The following is a 20,507-nucleotide window of genomic DNA, read 5'->3' as shown; positions in this document are numbered from 1 at the left end:
CACTTACTTTGCATAGTCTGTGTCACCTGCTTTGCCCCGATCACCTTAAAAGAGCACAAGTGCCATTCTGGCGCCTGAACTTGTCACATCTGCCTGTCACCGGCGGATTGCTGGGGCTCACAGGTTCCGTCTGTTGTGTCTCCTGTCACAGCCATGCCAGCGCGGCTGTCACCTCTGCATCTGCCAGCCTGCTAATTTTCCTCCCCGCAGTTCCCAGGCTTTGAGTGCATTTGATCCCCGTCAAGTGAAGTCTGTTGATTCAAGGATAAACTGTGCTAGACAAACCAAAAGCCGCGACCTTTGCCAGCTGTCTATTCGGAGACACCCCTTGCATGGAGGAGAACTCGGCAGACGCTCCAGCGCACCTGGACCGTTGAGTCCTCTCTGGCCTCTCAAAATCCATCGGCCCCCATTCCAGTTGGGGTGCTTCCCAGCTCGCAGATTGGTTTCCTCTCTTGCAATGTCTTCGTGGGATTTATGATTTAACTGCCTAAGCGCCAGAACCCCATCCCGGGCGCACACTGCATGGCAGTCCCTTCCCGCTGCGTATCCTGGCTCGGCAGCTCGTCCGACGGGGGCGCACACAGCAAAGTGGGGGGTGACGATGTGAGAGGAGATCACATGTGAATCAGGCTCCCGGGGAGTGATGTTGTTTCAAGACAGCTCTGCCCCAGGTTAACTGGAGGCAGGGGGGCTAAGAAGGGAGCTGGCACTCGAATAGATGGCCTGTTACGGTATCAGTATCCTCTGCCTATAAACAGCGCATAGTAGGCATTAGGGCGCATGTGCTCCCCAGACAGGGATCCAGCCCTGCCTATCACCTGTGAGCTCTGCACTGCAGCTCCATCTTCCAGGCCGTAATCAGAGACTTTTGTATAATTTCTCCCCTTAATGAATCGCTGGTGGCCTATTTTCAGGGAAATCGCTTTCCAGGAACCTTCCTTCTCCCTCTTCTTAGCCTTGCCCTGATTGTTCTGTTTTGCCCCCTGCAGCCCGCACGATCCATAACTACCCTGAGCAGCTGAACGGCGAGGCGGGAATGGGCCGGGAATTGCCTCCCTCCATGGCCACGCTGCTGGAGGAGGTGGGGTGCTGGGTTGCGAGTTGCCCCTCTCCGCTCCCCGAGGCTAGTGAGGCAGGCGGGGCAGGTTTTATGGCTTGGGTGAGGGACCATGCAGTGGCTTGATTTGCTTATGCCCAAATCTGGGCCTGACCAGAGCCTGCTAGGAGAACTGGGTGGTTCCTTGGGAGGAGAGCAGGAGAAGTCGCATTTATGGAGCTGGAGCAGGCTTTGGAACCGAGTTCTGAGCTGAGCATGGTGGGGGAGGGGGAGGGAAAGGTGTACACCACTATTGCTGCCCCCAGCCTGGTCCCTAGCTCATGCTGAACTTTAACATCCCCTCACGGTGTCACCAGAGCAGAAGAGCACAGCTGGAGCTCAGAGGGGCTCCAGACAGGGCCTCCCCTGGCTCTGCCCCTGACATGCCTCTCTGTCAGGAGCTGGGGGCAGTCGGCTTAGAGTGTGAGCAAGGAATCTCCATATGCCAAGTGGCTGGTGGAGCTGACTTACCCCTTTTCTCTGGGCCCCTTTGGATGCCGTGAGCCAAGAGGGGATGGTGATGGGGCAAAAGAACAGGCAGGGATGCGGTGAAACGCCTCTTCAGACAGCCAAGGAGCCCACAACCACCTGCCTCTGTCCTCTTTGAAGAGGGGCTTTGATTCACAACCTAGCTGCTCCAGTAGAAGGCCCCCTGCACTGGCCCATCCTGCCTCTCCCAGGTGAGCTTCTGCTGCCCAAAGCCAACCGCTGAGAGCCTATTGACCGTGAATGTGCTGTGCAGAGCTTAGACTCACTGGGACCGGGCTTCTATTACCGGGGCAGCGTTTCAAACACCCGCCCGTCCTCAGCGGCTCCTAAACCCGCTCAGGAATGCATCCCACCGAGCAGCTCTGCATGAAGAAAGCGGCCCTTGGTTCTTCGGTGGGCAATTACCGCCGTGCTGGTTAAATACAGCCTTGCTGGCTGATAGCGAATAACAAATGAACCCCCACGCCCTCCCGCACTGACTAAAGTTGCTCTGATTGAAGAGCCATATAATATAAACTAGGTTCCAGGCAATAAATGTATGTGATGCATGGTCCAGCAAGGGGAGGTCAAACTACATCAGTGGCTATAGGGCAGTGAAGGTTTATTAAGGGGGCTCAGCAAACAGCAGGCAAAAGAGGGCCGGACGGACCAGAGGGGAACGATATCAGACTTCAGGGAGCAGGGGCATCTCCTCTCTGATCCCAATTCGCTGGTGTTTCATAGCGAACGCGCAGCATTTCTGCTCTTCCCAAGCTGCTCCTTAGCCGAGGACTCTTCTCCCCGCTCCTTCCCCTCGTTAGTGGGGGCTGCATGCTGATGGAGTGACGCTGTGCATTGCTTCTGACAGCTGCAAGGAGCTTTGCTGTGTTAATATTGGCCTTCCCTCTCGCAGGGGTCAAAGACCCAAGCGCTTTTTTTCTTCTCTTTTTGGCTTTGCGAGCTGAACTTCAGCGCGCCGGCAGCAGCTGTCAGAACCCCCGCCTGTCAGCGTGGCGCTTGTTTGTGCCGGCACCCCTCAATATGATAGCCTTGGCAATTGAAAGTGACGGAGCAGAGGTGGCTCGCTTTCTCCTCTTTCAGGAAAACTCATGGGCAGCCATGCCCTCTGTCTGCTCTCATCTCATCCCTGCCTCGAGCTTGAGCCAGCGATAGAAGGCTGCCTTCCAATTAGTATGTGCTTTAGAGGGATAGTGTGGGCTAGTGGTTAAAGCAAGACATTGGGAGTCGGGAGGGAGGTAGTACCTGTGACGTTGCACTCCATATGTTTATGGAAATATGCTAATGAGTGTAAATATAATGGAACTGGAATATGCTTCATGCAAAAGGTCTCTTGTAAGGTATCATTACAAAGTTTATAATCTACTGAGTGTGTTCCTCCTATTTGTATAAATGTATCATTCTTGTATCTAAAACTAGGAATATGAAATGTAACTCTGAGGTCCTATTGTAATTATGCAAAGTGTGGGCCATTAATGGTGGTTTGGAATCTGGATGGCTCCCATTAACTAGGACAATTGGTTGTAAATCGCCCTGTTTACTTGTAAGCCTTCCTCTATAAGTGTGTGCCAGCAAGTGGGTAATGAAGTCTCACAGGGCATGTGAACATGTCACATGATACTGGAATCCATCTTTAATGTGGTTAGGGTGACCAGATGTCCCGATTTTATAGGGATAGTCCTGATTTTTGGGTCTTTTTCTTATATAGGCTCCTATTACCACCCCACCCCCTGTCCCAATTTTTCACATTTGCTGTCTGGTCATCCTAAACGTGGTGCTTTTTCCTTTAGCAGGAGGGGTGGGGACCCAGAGAGACAAAGGATTCCTGCCTTGTGCCAAAGCTATAAAAGGGGGTGGAACAGAACAAATGGGGCTGCCAGTCATGAGAAATCCCCAAGTTACCACCTGAGCTGGAACTAACAAGGGGGACCAGGGTACAGGATTGGGCCCAGACTAGGAAGGAGTCTAATCTGTGAAAGAAGTTTATTGGAACATCTCTGAGGGTGAGATTTTACTTGTAAACAGGTTCTTAATGTATTAGGCTTAAACTTGCGTGTTTTGTTTTATTTTGCTTGGTAACTTACTTTGTTTTGTCTGTTATTACTTGGAACCATTTAAATCCTACTTTTTATACTTAATAAAATCACTTTTGTTTATTAATTGATCCAGAGTAAGTGATTAATACCTGGGGAGGCAAGCAGCTGTGCATATCTCTATCAGTGTTACAGAGGGCGGACAATTTATGAGTTTACCCCGTATAAGCTTTATACAGAGTAAAACGGATTTATTTGGGGTTTGGATCCCATTGGGAGCTGGGTGTCGGGGTGCTGGACAGGAGCACTTGCTGAGCTGTTTTCAGTTAAGTCTGCAGCTTTGGGTGCGTGGTTCAGACCCTGGGTCTGTGTTGCAGCAGGCTTGTGTGTCTGGCTCAACAAGGCAGGATACTGGAGGCCCAAACTGGCAGAGAAAACGGGCTCAGAGGTAAATTCAGCACGTCAGGTGACAGTCCCAAGGGGGTCTCTGTGACCGAACCCATCACAGTACCTTCCTGGTGGGGCTGATGCTTCGGCAGTGTCCACGCTACGGGCACTAAAGCGACACAGCTACGGTGCTGTAGCTACGCCACTATAACCCAGTAGCGTGGACGCAGACTACAGTGGGGGAAGGGGTTATAGGCATAGGGACCCCACGTCTCTGAGCGACGGTGGCTAGGCTGAGAGAAGCATACTTCCGTCGACCTAGCTGTGTCCACACCAGGCGTAGTGACGGCACGGAAGGGTGTGGATTTTTCACGCTCCTGAGCGCCATCGCTATATTCACCTATGTTTTGAGAGTAGACTAGGCCTTAATTGATGCTTTGTGATCCTAACACGGCAGGTGCTGTGTAAGGGCAGAAGGTTGGTATCATGGAGAGAGCATTCAGTCTAATCATCTCTGTGCTGCTGGGCCGAGCTGCATTTACTGGTAAATGTTTAAAGCCAGTCAGTGAATGGAACTTCAGCAAGCACGAAACCAGTGTACTCAGAAAAGTGCCTGACATGTCATTAAAAAACCTTCCCCTGAGCAGGGTTAGAGACAAGCAGCTCTGGGACTGGCCTTGGGTATTTCACGGTGTAGCTCCTTAATGATGGTGCTGGGAGCAGCTGCCATTCCACTGGCACCCACATACATTGGCTGTGGACTGTGAGGGTGGGCACACTTTACCTTCCCAGCTTGACGAGCGTTATGTGGTCCTTGGCCCCCCTGCGAGGTAGGTAAGTAGTAGTGTGCTATTTAACAGAGGGGGAAATTGGGGGACCGAGGTTAAGGGGCTTGCCAAAGGTCCCGCAGCAAACTGGTGACACCCATGAACGGAACTCAGGAAACTTGGCTCCTGATTCCACGCCCAGATCGAATATTGAATGTACAAACACACTCCATCAATGCACTTACTAGAGACACACCTGAAAGAAACCTGGGCCCTAACACAGGACCCAGATCTCAACTTTGCATCCCGCATATTGAACAAGAAGGTTTGCAATTTGGGTCTGAACTTGCCCAGTGTTCAGGGTGTTTGGGGTATTGGGATTCATCCTGGTAAAGAACGCAGACCAATCTGTGAACCCGATCTGGATTTTAATTTGAATGTGGATTTTTGCACGGCCCAATCTCAGGTGTTCTCACGGAGGGATCGGTGTCTCTTGCGCTTAGCTTCCCCCACTGCATTTATTTAGCAGAAGGTGAGGCGAGAGCTAATCTGTGCTAATGCCTCTTTCCATTGATACAGTCTCTGAAACCACAAGGCTCCTTAATTCCAAGCCTAGAAAAGTTGGGGCGGCCGAAGGTAGCCTGCAGGTACAGAGGGTGATGGTATTCAAGGGCCACAGCACAATGGTATCCCAGTGACCAATTCCCTTGTACTGTGTGCGCGTGCTTTAGGGTAAAGCAAACTAATTTGAGCTCTTTCCTCTCCAGCCTGCTTTCTCTCCACCCCAGAGAATTCCACTCCCAGTAGCTTCCGTTTCCTTGCACGATGGACCCTTGAGTGATCCTTGGCCAGCAGGCTCCCCCTTCTCCATGACTGGAGCTGGCTCAGTCCTGGACAGTGAGGACAGGGCTGGGGTGGGGGAGTACTGAGCTTCGCTTGTTGCCGTAACTGTGCCTAGCGCTGGGCGCTACAGGCAAGTTGCCCCGGTCATATGGAAGTTGGGGTGCCTCATCCTGCTGGGGTTAATGGGGTGAATCATTAGGACTTTGGGGCATCAAAGGGACCTGCCAGGGGTGGAATCTGGAGACTGTAATGGGTTTTGTGTATTTTCTGTTTTAGATGGTGTTACAATCTGTCTGTCCTGTGCTGCTGGGAGTGGCGTTTGCCTGGTTGTGTCTCCTATGGTCCAGTAACTGGGCTGGAGGCCACCATGGTGGTCCCATTACTTGAAAGGATGCAGCTTCCTTAACAGCCTATTTATTTGTTATAACCAAGGGCCCTTCTGCCCTAAGACATGTATCTGCGGGGAACTGGTTGATTGATTCTAGTACCCTAGCTGGCCTTTACCTGACTCAGGGCAGTGGGAATGGTGCAGACCCCTGGGACCTAGGGAATGAGTGACAGGGCCTTGGTGCACAGTCAACCCATACCCTCGGGTCCCAGTCCCTCAGGTCCGTCAGCAGATGTAAATGAGCGGTCCCACTGAGCTTGCTGGAATGAAGTCCCTCCTGTGTAATATCGGGCCTGTAGTGCGTTCAAACTGCATGTGACCTTGGCTGCGTTAGTACTTGGTCCTTGGAGAGCACCGTCGTCAGAGGTTAATCTTCCCAGGCGTGCTGCGAGGGCAGTACGATTCTCCCCGTTCTGCAGGCAGGGGAGCTGACAGAGGCTTTAGATAGCTCTGCTCCCACTTAGGCACCTACAGGGAGTGGCCGGATCTTCAGAGCCACTCCCCATCCAGCAGCTCCCGTTGTTCCCCCACATTCCCTCTGGCTGCAGCAGGTGGGGGCCCTGCAAACTGTGAAAGGTTTGTGAGTGGGCCCTGGCGCTGTGACATAGCTGCAGCAAACGGAACTGCTGAGTTGCTGCTCTGAGGGATATTTAGTTCAGCCCCTCGGTGTTCATGTTAAATATCCAGGTAGTTTCTGAGGGTGGATTCTGATTCAGTGTTGCCCTCCCTAAATATAAATACACAATGTGTGAGAGTGGTAGCACTGCCCTATGTGAGCAGAGCTGTCACAGCATGTGGGCAGGAGCGTTGCTGGCAAGCAGGTGTCAGCTCATGTCCAAACAGAGATGAACATTCAGCATCATCAGTGGAGAGCTATTCGGTGTCATTGTACCAGCTAAAAAGGAACAGAGGGTCCTGTGGCACCTTTAAGACTAACAGAAGTATTGGGAGCATAAGTTTTCGTGGGTAAGAACCTCACTTCTTCAGATGCATTGTACCAGCTAGTCGCTTCCGCTGAGCGCTGTCTTCCTTGCTTTGCCACCTCCGGTGAGAAATAATCCTTGCCTGGCCTACAGCTGCACAGCCCGTTTCTAGCTGTTTTGGGGGTGGGAGTGGTGACGTTACCAAACAGGTGGGCAAGAAACCAGGCTATTCTGAACCAGCATTGTGGAGGGCTCAGCTGAGTGGAATGTCTCTTTTTCACGTCGGAGATGGCGTTGTTAGGGATCTTGTTCAGTTTTGCCAGGGCACTGGCCCTGCAGCACTCCATCATCTGGCATTAATGGGGTACTGCAGTGGACCCCAACCTTTCTTGTTGGGAGCCCCCCTTTGGGGTGGATTGTCAGATGGGTGACCCTCATGGCCTCTCCTGATAGTCATTGCCTTCTCTCCTTTTCTAATGCCTCCCTCTTTTTCCCCTCCTTTTTCGTTTCCATGTATTTCCCCCCATCTCAATCCTTTCCCCCCCGCTGCCATAGCCTCAGGCCAGGAAAAGGAGAAACGGACATCTCTCCACATCTACGTCTCTCCTCCAGATTAGAGGGGAGAGTCTGCAATTATCTCAGAGGTACCTGAAATCCTTCAGGTTGTTTCTGGCTACAATGTAAAGCTTTCCTGTGCCCTTCTGCCTTCCCACTCTGGTTGCCTTCTCTCCTGCAAACAGTGGGTCTATTGTGAACATCTCAGATCCTTCATAGATCATCCCCGTAATGAAAATAATTACCTGTGAATCATGTAGGTCTCTCATCGTTTTGTTAGGAGGTTAAAAACCCTGCTACAATTTAATAAATTTTGCAACGAGCACATTATAGAAGGTAATTAAATACTTCAACCATCCTTCTGCTTCTTTTTCCCCCCTCTCCCTACCATAGCGGGATTTAATTGAGGCCAGCTGAAAGTTAGCTGAAATCAATCGTAGATGATAAAGCGGAGGTTTTAATTTAACTCTGGGACCGTAGCTATAATTGCTCACGTGTTCGATTAATAAAGAACTGAGGGAGGGAGGGAGGCTCGTTTGTATAATATGATTTACTGATGAGAAAATGGCATTTATGAAAATAAGAGCCCTTTGCACTCCCAGGGCCAAATCCTGGTTTGGTGTAAATCAGTGTCGCTGCATTGAAGTCGTTGGAGCTACGCCGATTAAGGCCCCCGCTGAGGATCTGGCCCCTAGAATACTCTTCATCTGAGTTGCTCAGAGCATCTCAGCATCCCTGCGAGGTAGGTAAGTATTACTTTACTGGCTGAGGCCTGGAGAGAGGGACGTGCTCACGGCTACGCGGCATGAACCCGGCGATTCCGGACTCACAGCTTTGGGCCCTCACTAGGGCTGCCAACTTTCTAATTGCTGAAAACCCAACACTCTTGCCATGCCCTTTCCTGCCTCTTCTCTGAGGCCCTGCCCTTCACTCACTCCATCCCCCTCCCTCTGTCGCTCGCTCTCCCCCACCCTCGCTCACTGCTCATTTTCACTGGGTTGGGGTGTGGGAGGAAGTGAGGGCTCTGGCTGGGCGTGCAGGCTTTGGTGTGTGGACAGAAATGAGGGGTTCAGGGTATGGGAGGGGCCTCCGGGCCAGGGGGTTGGGATGCAGGAGTGGGTGAGGGGTGCAGGCTCTGGGCAGCGCTTACCTCAGGCGGCTCCTGGGAAGGCCGGCATGTCCCCCTGGCTCCGCGTGGTACCCCCTGGCTCCGTGCACTGTCCCTGCCTGTAGGCACCGCCCCTGCAGCTCCCATTGGCCAGGGTTTCTGGCCAGTGGGAGCTGCGGAGCTGGTGCTTGGGGCAGGGGCAGCACGTAGAGCCCCCGTGGCTGCCCCCCTACACGTAGGAGCTGGAGGGACATGTCACCGCTTCCAGAGCCGCGTGGAACCGGGTAGGGAGCCTGCCAGCCCCGCGCCAATCGGACTTTTAACAGCCTGGTCAGTGGTGCTGACCAGAGCCGCCAGGGCCCCTTTTCCACCGGGTGTTCTGGCCGTAAACCAGACACCTGGCACCCCTAGCCTTCGCTAAGTCCCTGATCCCCCAGAGGGACCTATATGGACTGACCCTCACCCTTGTGTGGAGTTCTGTTGCCTTCAGGGGCATTCCCCAGGGGCGTGAAGGTCCATCTGCCCCAGTCACTGAGAGTTAGGGAAGCTCTCTGCCCAGGTGGTGCTCCAGAGGGAGGGATGGGCAGGAGCTGTGAAATTGACAATGAAGCCGGGCACCTTGAGCCCAGCTGGCCCCCGCTCCCTGGGAGAGCTGGGAGGCTGGACCTGCTCTAGGGTGACCAGTTGTCCCGGTTTTATAGGGACAGCCCCGATATTTGGGGCTTTGTCTGATATAGGCACCTATTAGCCCCCACCCCCTGTCCCGATTTTTCACACTTGCTGTCTGGTCATCCGAACCTGCTCCCAGCTGGGAGCTGGGGCTAGAAACCCAGGCAGCTTCCTGCCCCCCCCCACACCCCGGCTACCATCTGGGAATGTTGGCTATCTTCGGGGGGGGGGGGGTGAGAAGCTGGGACAGCTGGACCCCACTCCCCAGGGGCAAGAAGCCCCAGGGGGCCTCCCCCTGCTCCCAGCAGGGAACGGGGGGTGAGGAGCCCTCGGTGGCTTTCCCCCTGCTCCCGGCAGGGAATGGGGAGCCGAGGCGGGGACGCAGCCAGTTGGGAGTTCGGGAGCCTGTGGAGCAGCCGGGCAGGGCCGGCTTTAGGAAGTGCGGGGCCCGATTCGAACGGTTTCGACGGGGCCCCGGCAGGGATGACTAAAAAAAAAAGCACGTAAAAAAACATGTGGGGCTTGTACTCACCGGGCGGTGCTCCTAGTCTTCGGTGGTGGGTCCTTCACTCGCTCCGGGTCTTCGGCGGCACTGAAGGACCCCTGCCGAAGTGCCACCGAAGACCCGGAGCGCCACCGGGTGAGTAAAAATTAAAAAGGAGCCTCTAGCCAGGGAAGGGATTCTCGGCCACTTCTTTCTCCCCTCCCACCCCCGGCGGCCCTGCCACTGGGCGCGGGGCCCTCTTAGGCGCGGGGCCCGATTCGGGGGAATTGGTGGAATTGGCCTAAAGCCGGCCCTGCAGCCGGGCTCCCGGCAGGGAGCTAGCTACCAGAAGAGCTGAGACTGGGCTCTCAGCTCCCCACACTGCCCCCCTTCGGCTGGTGGACGTGCTCCTGGTGCGGACGCACACCACCGACCCAAGAGAGGAAGTGTGGACCTGCCCACTGCAGTAGTGACTGTGGTAGCTGTAAGTCGACCTAATATATGTCAACTCAGGTTTCTAGTGCAGACAAACCCTTAGATGACCAACCACAAGGAGCAAAGAAACAGCTCTAGGACAGCCCAGAGTCTGAAAACTATCCACACCATTACTTGATGGTTGCTTCTAAATAATGACACCACTGTAAGAAGTTGTATACTGGTCTGTGAGCTGGAAGTACAGGGAGCAAGAGCCCAGTCCAATTCTCATAGAAATCCAGGGGAGTCTCCCTCTGAATCATGCCCCAGCTCCATAATAAATACTATTGGGAACGACTGTTTCCCCCCCCTCGAATGAAGCGTGTGGCAAGTTAGCTTTGCACAGGAAGTGGCATGTAAATGTAACCTTCAGGAGTAGCGTGTAATTAAAATACACCTCAGCCTGATATATTAAAATGGGATATTAAAGCAAACAAAGGTACTCACGGCTTATTGAAAGTATGTTTAGTGAGGGATTGGTTGGCATACTGAATAAACCGCTGGGATCGCAGCGAGGTTCTGGCTTGCAGCCCTAGATGATAAGTCTGGTGGTCTGGGCTTACGTCCGGGATGGACAGCTTTTTGGCTGCAGAGAATTGCTACTGGTTACTGTTTGTGCGTGGGAGTCTCTGAAACCGTTTGTCATTAGCAGGCCTGCCTCTGCAACTGCACTCACCAGAGCAGAGTGAGCAGCTCCCAGAGCTAAGGTCGGAGGAAGACTGACATCTGCTCCCCAGACTGGATATCTTTCTCGGAGAGATGCCGTAGCTCAACCAGAAATGAATCCGACTGGAGGCAGGAATGATGGGGGAGGTTCTGTGGCCTGTTATGCAGGAGGTCAGACTGGATGAACTCTCACGGTTCAGACAACTGCATCTATATTCTCCCTCCGTGGTCCAGCAAGAGCACCCACTCGAGGCTTGTCACCTCTCCTGGACAGAGACCCACATCTCTCTCCCTCCTGCCTAGGGTTTTTCTAGGCTGCATGGTTCCCTGCCTGCACTGCCATATCCCCAGCAAGTCAGGCTGCCTAAACAGGCCAGTGTCTGTTCTCTTCTAAGGCAATGCACAGCTGTAATTGCCAGCCATAAGAAGTTACCACACAACCCTTATAAGCAAGCACATTCAATCTTCAGGGGAAAGTATTACAGAGAAAACTTATAAAAAAACCATCAAAGTTCTTATACGCATGCTAAAAGCTTACCATGGGGCTGCATTAGGCAAAAGTCCTTCCAACCCTTCCCAGGAAGGATGTGGGGTCCCCTTGGACAGAGAGTCCTGTCTGTTTGCTGGATCAGAACGAAGTTTAAACTCAGGCTGTTTATCCAAAAGTTCCTTCTTTGTCTGTTGGTCTCTGGAGAATCCAGTTTGAACCAGTAGAGTCTCTCCATGTGGTGGTTCCTCTCTGGAGGTGTTACAAGCTGAATGAATTTGCCTAATCATCCCCCGCTGTTCTTAATTCCTGGAGGGCTGTAGTCACACTCCCCCCTGGAATTACATACAGTCCCTGGTACCCCTAATACAGTAAGATCTCCCAAAGATAGTGCAGGAAATGGCTGTATCTGTCACAGGTCCCTTTGGGGCTTTGAATCTATGGATCAGTTCAGTGCAGCGCAGGGACTGGGAGGGGAGGGAGTGCTCTCAAGACAGCTGGCAAGGCCCTTGGTACAGGTAAGAGCCACCTGGCTGCCGTGTCCTCTAAGGTGTGCGGCACTGCCAGGGAATAGCCAGGAAGTCCACCACTTTTATATTCTCTTCCACCCGGCTCCTCCCTATAGACGCCTCAGTCTTCCTCTCAGTCTGTGCAGGAAAGAGGCACTTTCTCCTCACTCCCCTGCCACAACTCAGGAGATTCCTTGTTCTCCTCCATTGCAGCCCTGTGGGCTCCAGTGGAGCTGCAGCTCTGAGCAGTGCCTGGCCCTTCGTTTGTCACTGGCTCGCTGCCCCTCGGTCTGCTAGGCCTGATCCTCTGGTCTCGATCCTGCAACCAGATTTGCTTGGCTGCAGGCAGGGATCTTCCCACATGGATCCAGCTGCAGGATCAGATCCGTAACCAACTCCATAGTCTTCCACACCCAGGAGGGAAATTTTACACTGCTCATTCTAACCATTCCTGCAACACCCCCAACTTGTTTGCATCGAAGAGGATGTCAATGGTTTGGGCCCGATTCTGCGCTTCCTGACATCACTACTAGTCCATGCTAACACCAGGGACTTCAGTAGAATAACCACTCCTGATTTACACCAAGACAAGTAAGAGGAGAATGAGGCTCTTTGTGTTTCAGGGGCTGATTCAAAGTCCATCGAAGTGAGTGGGAGGCTTTCCGTTGGTTTGATGGGCAACTAATTGGGCCAACTGTGTGTGTGTTGCACGTCGCTGCATCAGTGCATGACACAAACACTATGAACTCGACGGCTGGCTTGGCAATGACTTACCTACCCCAGCCATATCAGCCAGCAAGGAGCAAGGTGCTAAGTAACTTGTGTTCGATTTTCTTTACAGGCAGGGCTTCCGCTACCCTTTTATTCCCCTTTCTCTCAGAAGGGGAATACAAAAGAGGTCCTTTTTATTTGTAATCGTGCTATTCTTGCCAGCAAGTTAAAGAAGTATGGATTGGATGAATGGACTATAAGGTGGATAGAAAGCTGGCTAGATCGTCGGGCTCAACGGGTAGTGATCAATGGCACGATGTCTAGTTGGCAGCTGGTATCAGGAGGAGTGCCCCAGGGATCGGTCCTGGGGTCTTTTGTTCAAGATGTTGAACAAAAAGATGTTGTTTTGTTCAACATCTTCATTAATGATCTGGATGATGGGATGGATTGCTCCCTCAGCAAGTTCACAGATGACACTAAGCTGGGGGGAGAGGAAGATATGCTGGAGGGTAGGGATAGGGTCCAGAGTGACCTAGACAAATTGGAGGATTGGGCCAAAAGAAATCTGATGAGGTTCAACAAGGACAAGTGCAGAGTCTTGCACTTAGGACGGAAGAATCCCATGCACTGCTACAGGCTGGGGACCTACTGGCTAAGCGGCAGTTCTGTAGAAAAGGACCTAGGGGTTACAGTGAACGAGAAGCTGGATATGAGTTGACAGTGTGCTCTTGTTGCCAAGAAGGCTAATGGAATATTGGGCTGCATTAGTAGGAGCACTGCCAGCAGATCGAGGAAGTGATTACTCCCCTCTATTCGGCACTGGTGAGGCCACATCTAGAGTATTGCATCCAGTTTTGGGCTCTCCACTACAGAAAGAATGTGGACAAATTGGAGAGGGTCCAGCGGAGGGCAACGAAAATGATCAGGGGTCTGGGACACATGACTTACGAGGAGAGGCTGAGGGAACTGGGCTTGTTTAGTCTGCAGAAGAGAAGAGTGAGGGGGGATTGATAGCAGGCTTCCACTACCTGAAGGGGGGTTCCAACGAGATGGAGCTCGGCTGTTCTCAGTGGTAGCAGATGACAGAACAAGGAGTAATGGTCTCAAGTTGCAGTGGGGGAGGTCTAGGTTGGATATTAGGAAAAAAATATTTCACTAGGAGTGTATTGAAGCACTGGAATGGGTTACCTGAGGAGGTGGTGGAATCTCCTTCCTTAGAGGTTTTTAAGGCCCTGGCTGGGATGATTTAGTTGGGGTTGGTCCTGCTTTGAGCAGGGGGTTGGACTAGATGATCTCCTGAGGTCTCTTCTCACCCTAATCTTCTATGATTTGAACAGTAGTTAAATTGGTTTCTAAGAGGTGACACTTGGCTTTTTGTTAAGATAGAGATACAGTCACAAGGATGTGATGTCTTATTAATAAACTATAAGTTGCCGGTTAGGCTTCATCTTCCCTTTCTTGTTTGGAAATCATTAACTGTCTCTAACAGATTTGTGTTCCCAGCTGACCAGAGACTGTGTGTGTGCTGGATTGAATATATCTTGGAAGAGTATTCAACTGGTGCAAATACATGCGTGCTTCTCTCTTTCTCTGGATTAAACCCCTCCTGCCTGTACAAAACTAGTTACTTTCTTACTGCTCTCGTTTGATTATTGTGAGTGGGAGGGGAGAAGAAGCTGCTTCCCTAGCTGAGTGAAGGAGCTGACCCTGCAGTACTTGCTCGGTGGCTGGGGAAATGAAGTCAGTAGGAGTTCTGCCGGGCGGGCTGCATTCTGTAGAGAACAAATAACTCTGGATCTTCTGACCTGTAAATTAGCAATAAAAGGTTTGGGGGTGGGGGCGGGGTTTTCTCCTACCCCAGGGTGGCACTTACATGCGTTCCCAAGTAGGGCTGCAATGTCATTTACCTTTCAGATGTGACCAGTCTCTCTTGCCAGTCTCTGAGCATGAAGGTTGAGAGCTATTGCTAAGCTGTTGAGGAAATGCACCCCACCTCCACCCCCACGCCCAGTCTTCAGTGCGATTTGGGCATGGCTGGGTTTGGCGAAAATATCATTGGGGTAACGACTAGGCAAAGGCCCCTTTTTGATTCTCTCTCATGCTGACTGGTTACAATTAGAGCCCTGTGCAGATACAAAATTTGTATCCACATCTGACCCGCAAACATGGTCCGCGGCTCTCCACCTCTGCGGCTGCAGCTCTCCGCGGATAGAAAGCAGATCTCAGCCGACTTGCAGGGCTCTCAATATAAAATTTGGATCCGCATCCATCCACGATCTGCAAACATGGGCCGCAGATCTCCGCCGACTTGCAGGGCTCTCGTTCTCTCCCTGCGGTAACTGATGCCCCTCTCTCTTTGGTTGTAGTGCGGCTACATGCTCTGTTCAGAGAGTAACGTCTGACCTTCCCCCTTATTAATCCTTGTTTGTTTCTGTTCTGTCTTCTCACCCTGCAGATACACTGTCAGTGCCTCGCTGGTCCCCACAGATTCCCCGCCGTGATCTAGGAAACTCAATCAAACACAGGTACAGTATCGCTGAGAAGTGCCACACGAATGTGTCCTAGGAATTCGCACTTGAACACCAGGCTCCTGTAGTGGCAGGCAACAGCCTTCCTATTCTGTAGTATGCTCTATCCTATTCTCCGCAGCCCCTTGGCCCCCATTATCCGGGTCAGAGGCACGCCCCTGGTATGTGTGTGTGAGACAGAGAGCTTCACACCTGACCCAGCAATTTATTCGCATTTGATTGTGACCCATGAACAAACTTCAAAACTGACGGTTGTGAAGAGCTGAGATCCAGAAAACGTGTGTAGTACACAGGGACTCCAGCCATAGACTGGGAGCCCATGGTGCTAGGTACTGTACAAACATACTGAAAGACAGCCCCTGCCCCGAGCAACTGACACCAAGCAGAAAACTCGCCGTATGTGGCGCCATTGCAAAGGACCCAGGGAAAGCAGGAGTAAGTCAGATGTGTGGCTGAAAAGCATGTGGTGGGAGGGGAGGGATGCAGAGTACTTTCCTATAGCAATCCAGCTTCAAGTCCTAACTATCTTGAATATTGGAAAAGGAGTGAGCCCTTGAGACAAACGTCTCACGCTGGCAGCAGATTCGCCAAGGCAGCTACAGTATCTAATCTGTTTGTGTCCCAGCTTCACACGCAGAAGAGAAGCTGTTCTTGTTAGAAGCCACTGGCTCTGTTGTTTGGGGTTTCACACCAGCCCTGAATGGGAATCTCTTTGCTGGGAACTTGCAGTCAGAGACCTGATCTCTCCCCTCCCAGCCTTACTGAGTAGGTAGCTGGGGGAGTTTTACATTTTGCCTTAGCACCCGGGGGCCCATGACATGTTCATGCCAGCCTGACTGACTGGAGGGGGGCAGGCTGGTCAGAGACCCGTCACACATCTCCTCTCAAATTGTGCCCGCCTGCCAGACCTCGGTGCTCCTTTCTCGAGTCCCACGGGAGCAGGAAGTGGTGGGCAGCCATAACAGAAATGCCCAGCAATATATTAAGGTCGTGGGGATGGTGAAGCAAAGGGGACACTTGTCAGCTTCATCACCCTCTCCCTAAACGTCATGGAGCTAGATCCTCAGCTCCTGCAAATCAGCACTACTCACGTGACGTCACAGCGGAGCCACTTTCCCCGGGCTCTAAGGCACGGGTGAGGAAAAACCCTCTGGTGGTCATCATGCCCTAGCGCCCCCAAGCTTGCTGGCCAGGGGTTCGATGGGGTGAAACATGGAGCCCATTCAAGATGCATCTGTTCAGCCACGTTACTCAGACTGCACTAAACTCCCAGTTGCCAGCATGAAAGGTCATAAATGGGGCCACCCCAATTCCCTCCATCTCCAAACCAGAGAGAAAACTAGTTGCAGAGGGCAGAACACTTCTGAGCTGCTTCCCGAATTGTGTAATGTACTGAGTTAAAACCTCTGACGCAGGCCAAGCCAGGGGCAATAAGCCCCATTGTTTCTCTTTCTCCAGCGCAGAGCTGGTGGGCAGGGCAGGAGGGGGTGCAGAGGGATCCCCTTCTACTTCCAATGTGTAGTCGCAGCATTCTCGGAGCACATTCCACTTCCATTTCAGCTGAGATGAAGTTTAGACAAGGCTTGAGTTGAGGTCGATAGAGATTGTTGGTTATCTGTGGCCTACCACCCCGCAGTAAACTCCGCACAAGCAGTTTGCTGCTTTCATATGTACCCCGAGAAAAAGGAACGGAAAAGGCCTCACGCTGCGGTGGGGTGACATGCAGGCGTCAGTTCAGCTGCCGGAAAGGACCGTGGCACTAGGCTGTGGCTCGAGATGGGTGGGGGGGTAAGGATGTTCTTCCCCCCCCCGCCCCAAATCAGAGCTTTCATCTAGATGGAGTGGGAAGCGTCTCTCATTCTGCCCATCCTCATCCTGCAGCGAGGGCGACTCCTTTCCAGACCTCCTCGAGGGTGCTCACAGTTATGTGCTTTCCCTGTCCAATCGTTGGGAGTTATTTGTATGCCTTGGGACCCCAGCAGTGATCGGAGCCCCCTTGGCAGGCAGGCATTCCCTGCCCCAAAGGGCTTCCAATCCAACTCAACCAGGCAAAGGGGCGAGACCACGGAGCGTTTTAATACCCATTTTACAGGTGGGGACTGAGACACGGAGATGAAGGGACTAGTTGGATCACACAGGGAGTCCATGAGCTGGGAGCTGAAGCCTCTTTGTGTGGCTCCTGCATATAGTAAAAAAAAGTTTGGACAAAACTTTTTTATTTTTTACTGAAAAATGCAGATTTGGGCACCGAAACATTTCGGAAATTCATGTTAAATTCTCCATGTTCTCCCCCTCCCCCTCACACACAAAAAGTTCTGGAAAAGTCGAAACATTTTGATTTAAAATGACTTTTTGTTTCAGATTTTCCTTCTATTTTTATTAACATGTTAAAACCCTGGAAAATTATATGAAACATTTTGTTTGACTTGAAACAATTTCCCCCTCCACCCCCACAATATTTTGGTAGGGCCACTGAACTCTGTTCCTGTCAGTCATCCTGGCTTTCCCGCGTGTGAGCACCCCGCCCGGTCTGTGCCTTTGGAGGGAGGATGCTGCTAAATCCCGGCTGCTCGGGCACAGTCCTACGTGAGCTTAGGATTCATGGTCCCTAGCTGAAGGTTGCTTCTAGTGGGTTGACAAAGATCCAAATGAACCCCGTCTGTTTAACACAGACTGACAAATTGACTAATGTGGCTGTGGCTAAAGGCACATTAACACGAAAGGGGATCTAGTTTGTAATTGTCAAACTCCTTCAAATTTCCCAGTTCCTTCTCCTTACTCCTTCGCTGACGTCAATGTCTGTCAAACGCCATTTCCACCTGCGTTCAGCTGGGTGGCAAGGCCCGAGCTCTAGGGTCTGTCTGCACTGCAATAAGACACCAGCGGGGCTGAATTTCCAAACCCGGGTCTGCAGCTTTGGGCTTGCGAGGCTCACGCGGCAGCACTAAAAATAGCAGTGAAGATGCTCTTGCTCGGGCTCTGAGACCTGGCCTAACCTCACTGCTCTGGTTTTTGTTTTGGCTTGACTGATCGCTGGAACAGACTCCAACGCTGGTGCAGTGTGGAGGGGGCTAAAGCGTAGAGCGTAGCGATGCTTATAAATAAAGAGTTTCTCCACCCGGGGTAGGGCACAGCAACCTTGTTTGTTCTTAACACTTATCTGATGTTTTCCTCTGCAGATTTTCCACCAAGTATTGGATGTCTCAGACATGCACCGTCTGTGGGAAAGGAATGTTGTTTGGATTAAAATGTAAAAACTGCAAGTACGTCACGGTTTCTAAGCTGGCTTTGTTGTTGCTTAATGTTGCAAAGGGAATGACTGGGCCGTCATCTCCTGAGCGCTCTGGGTGTGTTTTTTCTGAATGGGGCTCAGACGTACCAGGCCCTGCCATTGTCTCCCTTCTCATCTGCATGAAAAATTCTTCCCATGACTTTGAGATAAGCAAAACGCCCCTAATGGCTGAAGCCCAGAGTTCATCCACCAATTCCCGCCCACGGCCCTGCCCATGCAGCTCAACATCACTGGTCCTAGGTCGGAGGAGAAGTTAGTTCAGGTTCCCCAGCCCGTTCAGCTCTCTGCTGAGCTGCCGCTCAGGGTGGCCAAGCGTGAGGGTTGATTTTCAGGAGCTCAGGCTGACCTGAGACAGCAAGGGCAGTTCCCACTGCGCACCCAATGCCCCCTCAGCCGATAATAATTCTCAGGAAGCCTTTTGATTTCCCACCACGTTCTCCTGGTGCCTCCTCCTCACTTGGGTGTTTTACCCCCTCACGGGCTGGATTCCAAAAACCGAAGCAAACCAGGAAGCAACCTCTGAGTGTTTGAGCTTCCCGGGAAAGTCCCCTGGTGTGCTCCGAGCCCTGTTAAGTCTCTGCCTTTCCTCAGCAACAAGAGCTTGCAGCAGGCAGGCAGAGGCGCAGGAACTGAAACACGACTGAACATGCTGAGAGGCCCACGATGCAGGCCGAGGCTGCTAGTCATTGTGTAGTCGCAGCCGGGTCCTGGCTTGCATAGCGGAGACCCTGGCACCTACCTTAACCCCCTTCTCCAGTTCTACTCCGGCTGCATCTACCTCACTCACAACTTGCCTTTCTTCGCAGTTTGGAAGGTCCGGATTTCCCCCCGGCGGGGATCGCCCCGGCTGGGTGCTGCCGTACCTGGCTGACACAGAGCCCAGCCGGTGCCTCTGTTGCAGCAGACTGACGTGCTGGGCAGGGCAGGGCAGGATTCCGCAGGCCTAGCCGCTGGTTAAACCCCATGGTGGGGTGCATTATACATTAGCTTTTCTATTTGATCATGAAGAACGACCTGCCCCTTCAATGGCTCAACAAATCCAGAAGGGCTTCCTTTGCCCATCGTTCCGGGTGAAGGTGCAAGGTGCTGCATATTTCAGCCAAAACCACTGCAAAAGCCTAAAATGGGGCTCACTTCAGCCAAGCTCCAGAGAGGCAGAGAACAAAGCCCCCTAGATCTCTCCTCTGCTCCAAGCCACTTTCCAGGGAGCCAGACTCAGACCCTGCTTCCTCCCAGCACATCCTCTTTCTAATGTGCCGGGCATGGAGCAAACGAATGAACTCCTCCCTCCTCCCAACTAACGAGCTAACCTAGCCCTGCTGCTCCACAAATCCCTGCCCTCTGGGCTGGCAACTGTGGGGCCTTCCTTTAACTAGAGGGGAGAAGGTAACCCCCATTCCCACTCCCTCCGGGCAGGCATGTGTTTGTTTTTGTGTAGGGTGCACAAAATGAGGATTACAAAATTCTGATCACATTGAATCAATTTGGGAGAGGGAGGTGGACAAGAGCTGATTGGGAGAGCACCCTACTCCTTGACCCAGTGGAAAGATTGCTTTGAAGGCTAATAATTTGGGGTGTGAGAGAATGGCTGACGAGACTTGTGCTCGGGTTCCTTGATTCCAGTGGCAGAGACCCCAGGAGTGTATTGTGCCCATAAACTCAGAGGGGGGGGGTAGGGGAAGGTCTAGGACAACAACGGATCGGCATGTGGCTGATAACCTGTCCATTCCTGCTGTTTTTTCGGGAGACTCAGGCCATGGAGAACCTTGGTTGAATTTAGCCTTCTTTTGTGTTACCTAGCAATAAATGAACTCCTGGCAGTAATTGTGTTTGCTGTACAGCTCTGTGATTGAATCTGAAAGTACATTAGTAATGGATAAGGGGGTAATTTTATGCCTAGGAATAGCATGTGTAACTATGCGAGCTGAGAGTGAGGTAGTCCAGTCTCCTGCTCCGGGGTGTAACGCACACTTCCTGGAAGAATAGGAAGGAATTCTCTCCCCCCTCCCTGACATGCATGCCGCACAGCTGGGGAGATGCACTGTCTTCCTCTGAAGTTTCAGGTGCGTGTCGCTGCTGGAGGAGGGATAACCAGACC

At 52.2% G+C, this 20,507-nt stretch overlaps 2 protein-coding genes across 5 annotated transcripts in view; one reads left to right on the top strand and one right to left on the bottom strand.

Annotated features, from left to right (window-relative positions):
- KSR2 (kinase suppressor of ras 2) overlaps positions 1 to 20,507 on the top strand; it is a 301,542-nt gene that overhangs the window by 149,502 nt on the left and 131,533 nt on the right. For all 4 annotated transcript variants that reach the window (XR_010592848.1, XM_008171511.3, XM_008171509.3 and 1 more), the window contains exons 6-7: positions 15,045 to 15,114; positions 18,297 to 18,380. Coding sequence is in view for 3 of the 4 variants with exons in the window: in XM_008171511.3 (XP_008169733.2) it covers positions 15,045 to 15,114; positions 18,297 to 18,380 (154 nt within the window). In the remaining variant the exon portion in view is untranslated. The remainder of the gene's footprint in view (positions 1 to 15,044; positions 15,115 to 18,296; positions 18,381 to 20,507) is intronic.
- The window catches only part of RFC5 (replication factor C subunit 5), a 260,531-nt gene that overhangs the window by 177,517 nt on the left and 62,507 nt on the right, over positions 1 to 20,507 (bottom strand). The window lies entirely within an intron of this gene.

The sequence above is a fragment of the Chrysemys picta genome, chromosome 15 (genome assembly GCF_011386835.1).
Source record: "Chrysemys picta bellii isolate R12L10 chromosome 15, ASM1138683v2, whole genome shotgun sequence".
Lineage (NCBI taxonomy): Eukaryota > Metazoa > Chordata > Testudines > Emydidae > Chrysemys > Chrysemys picta.
The sequence above is the reverse complement of the archived record's forward strand: the minus strand, read 5'-3'. Positions and strand labels throughout refer to the sequence as shown.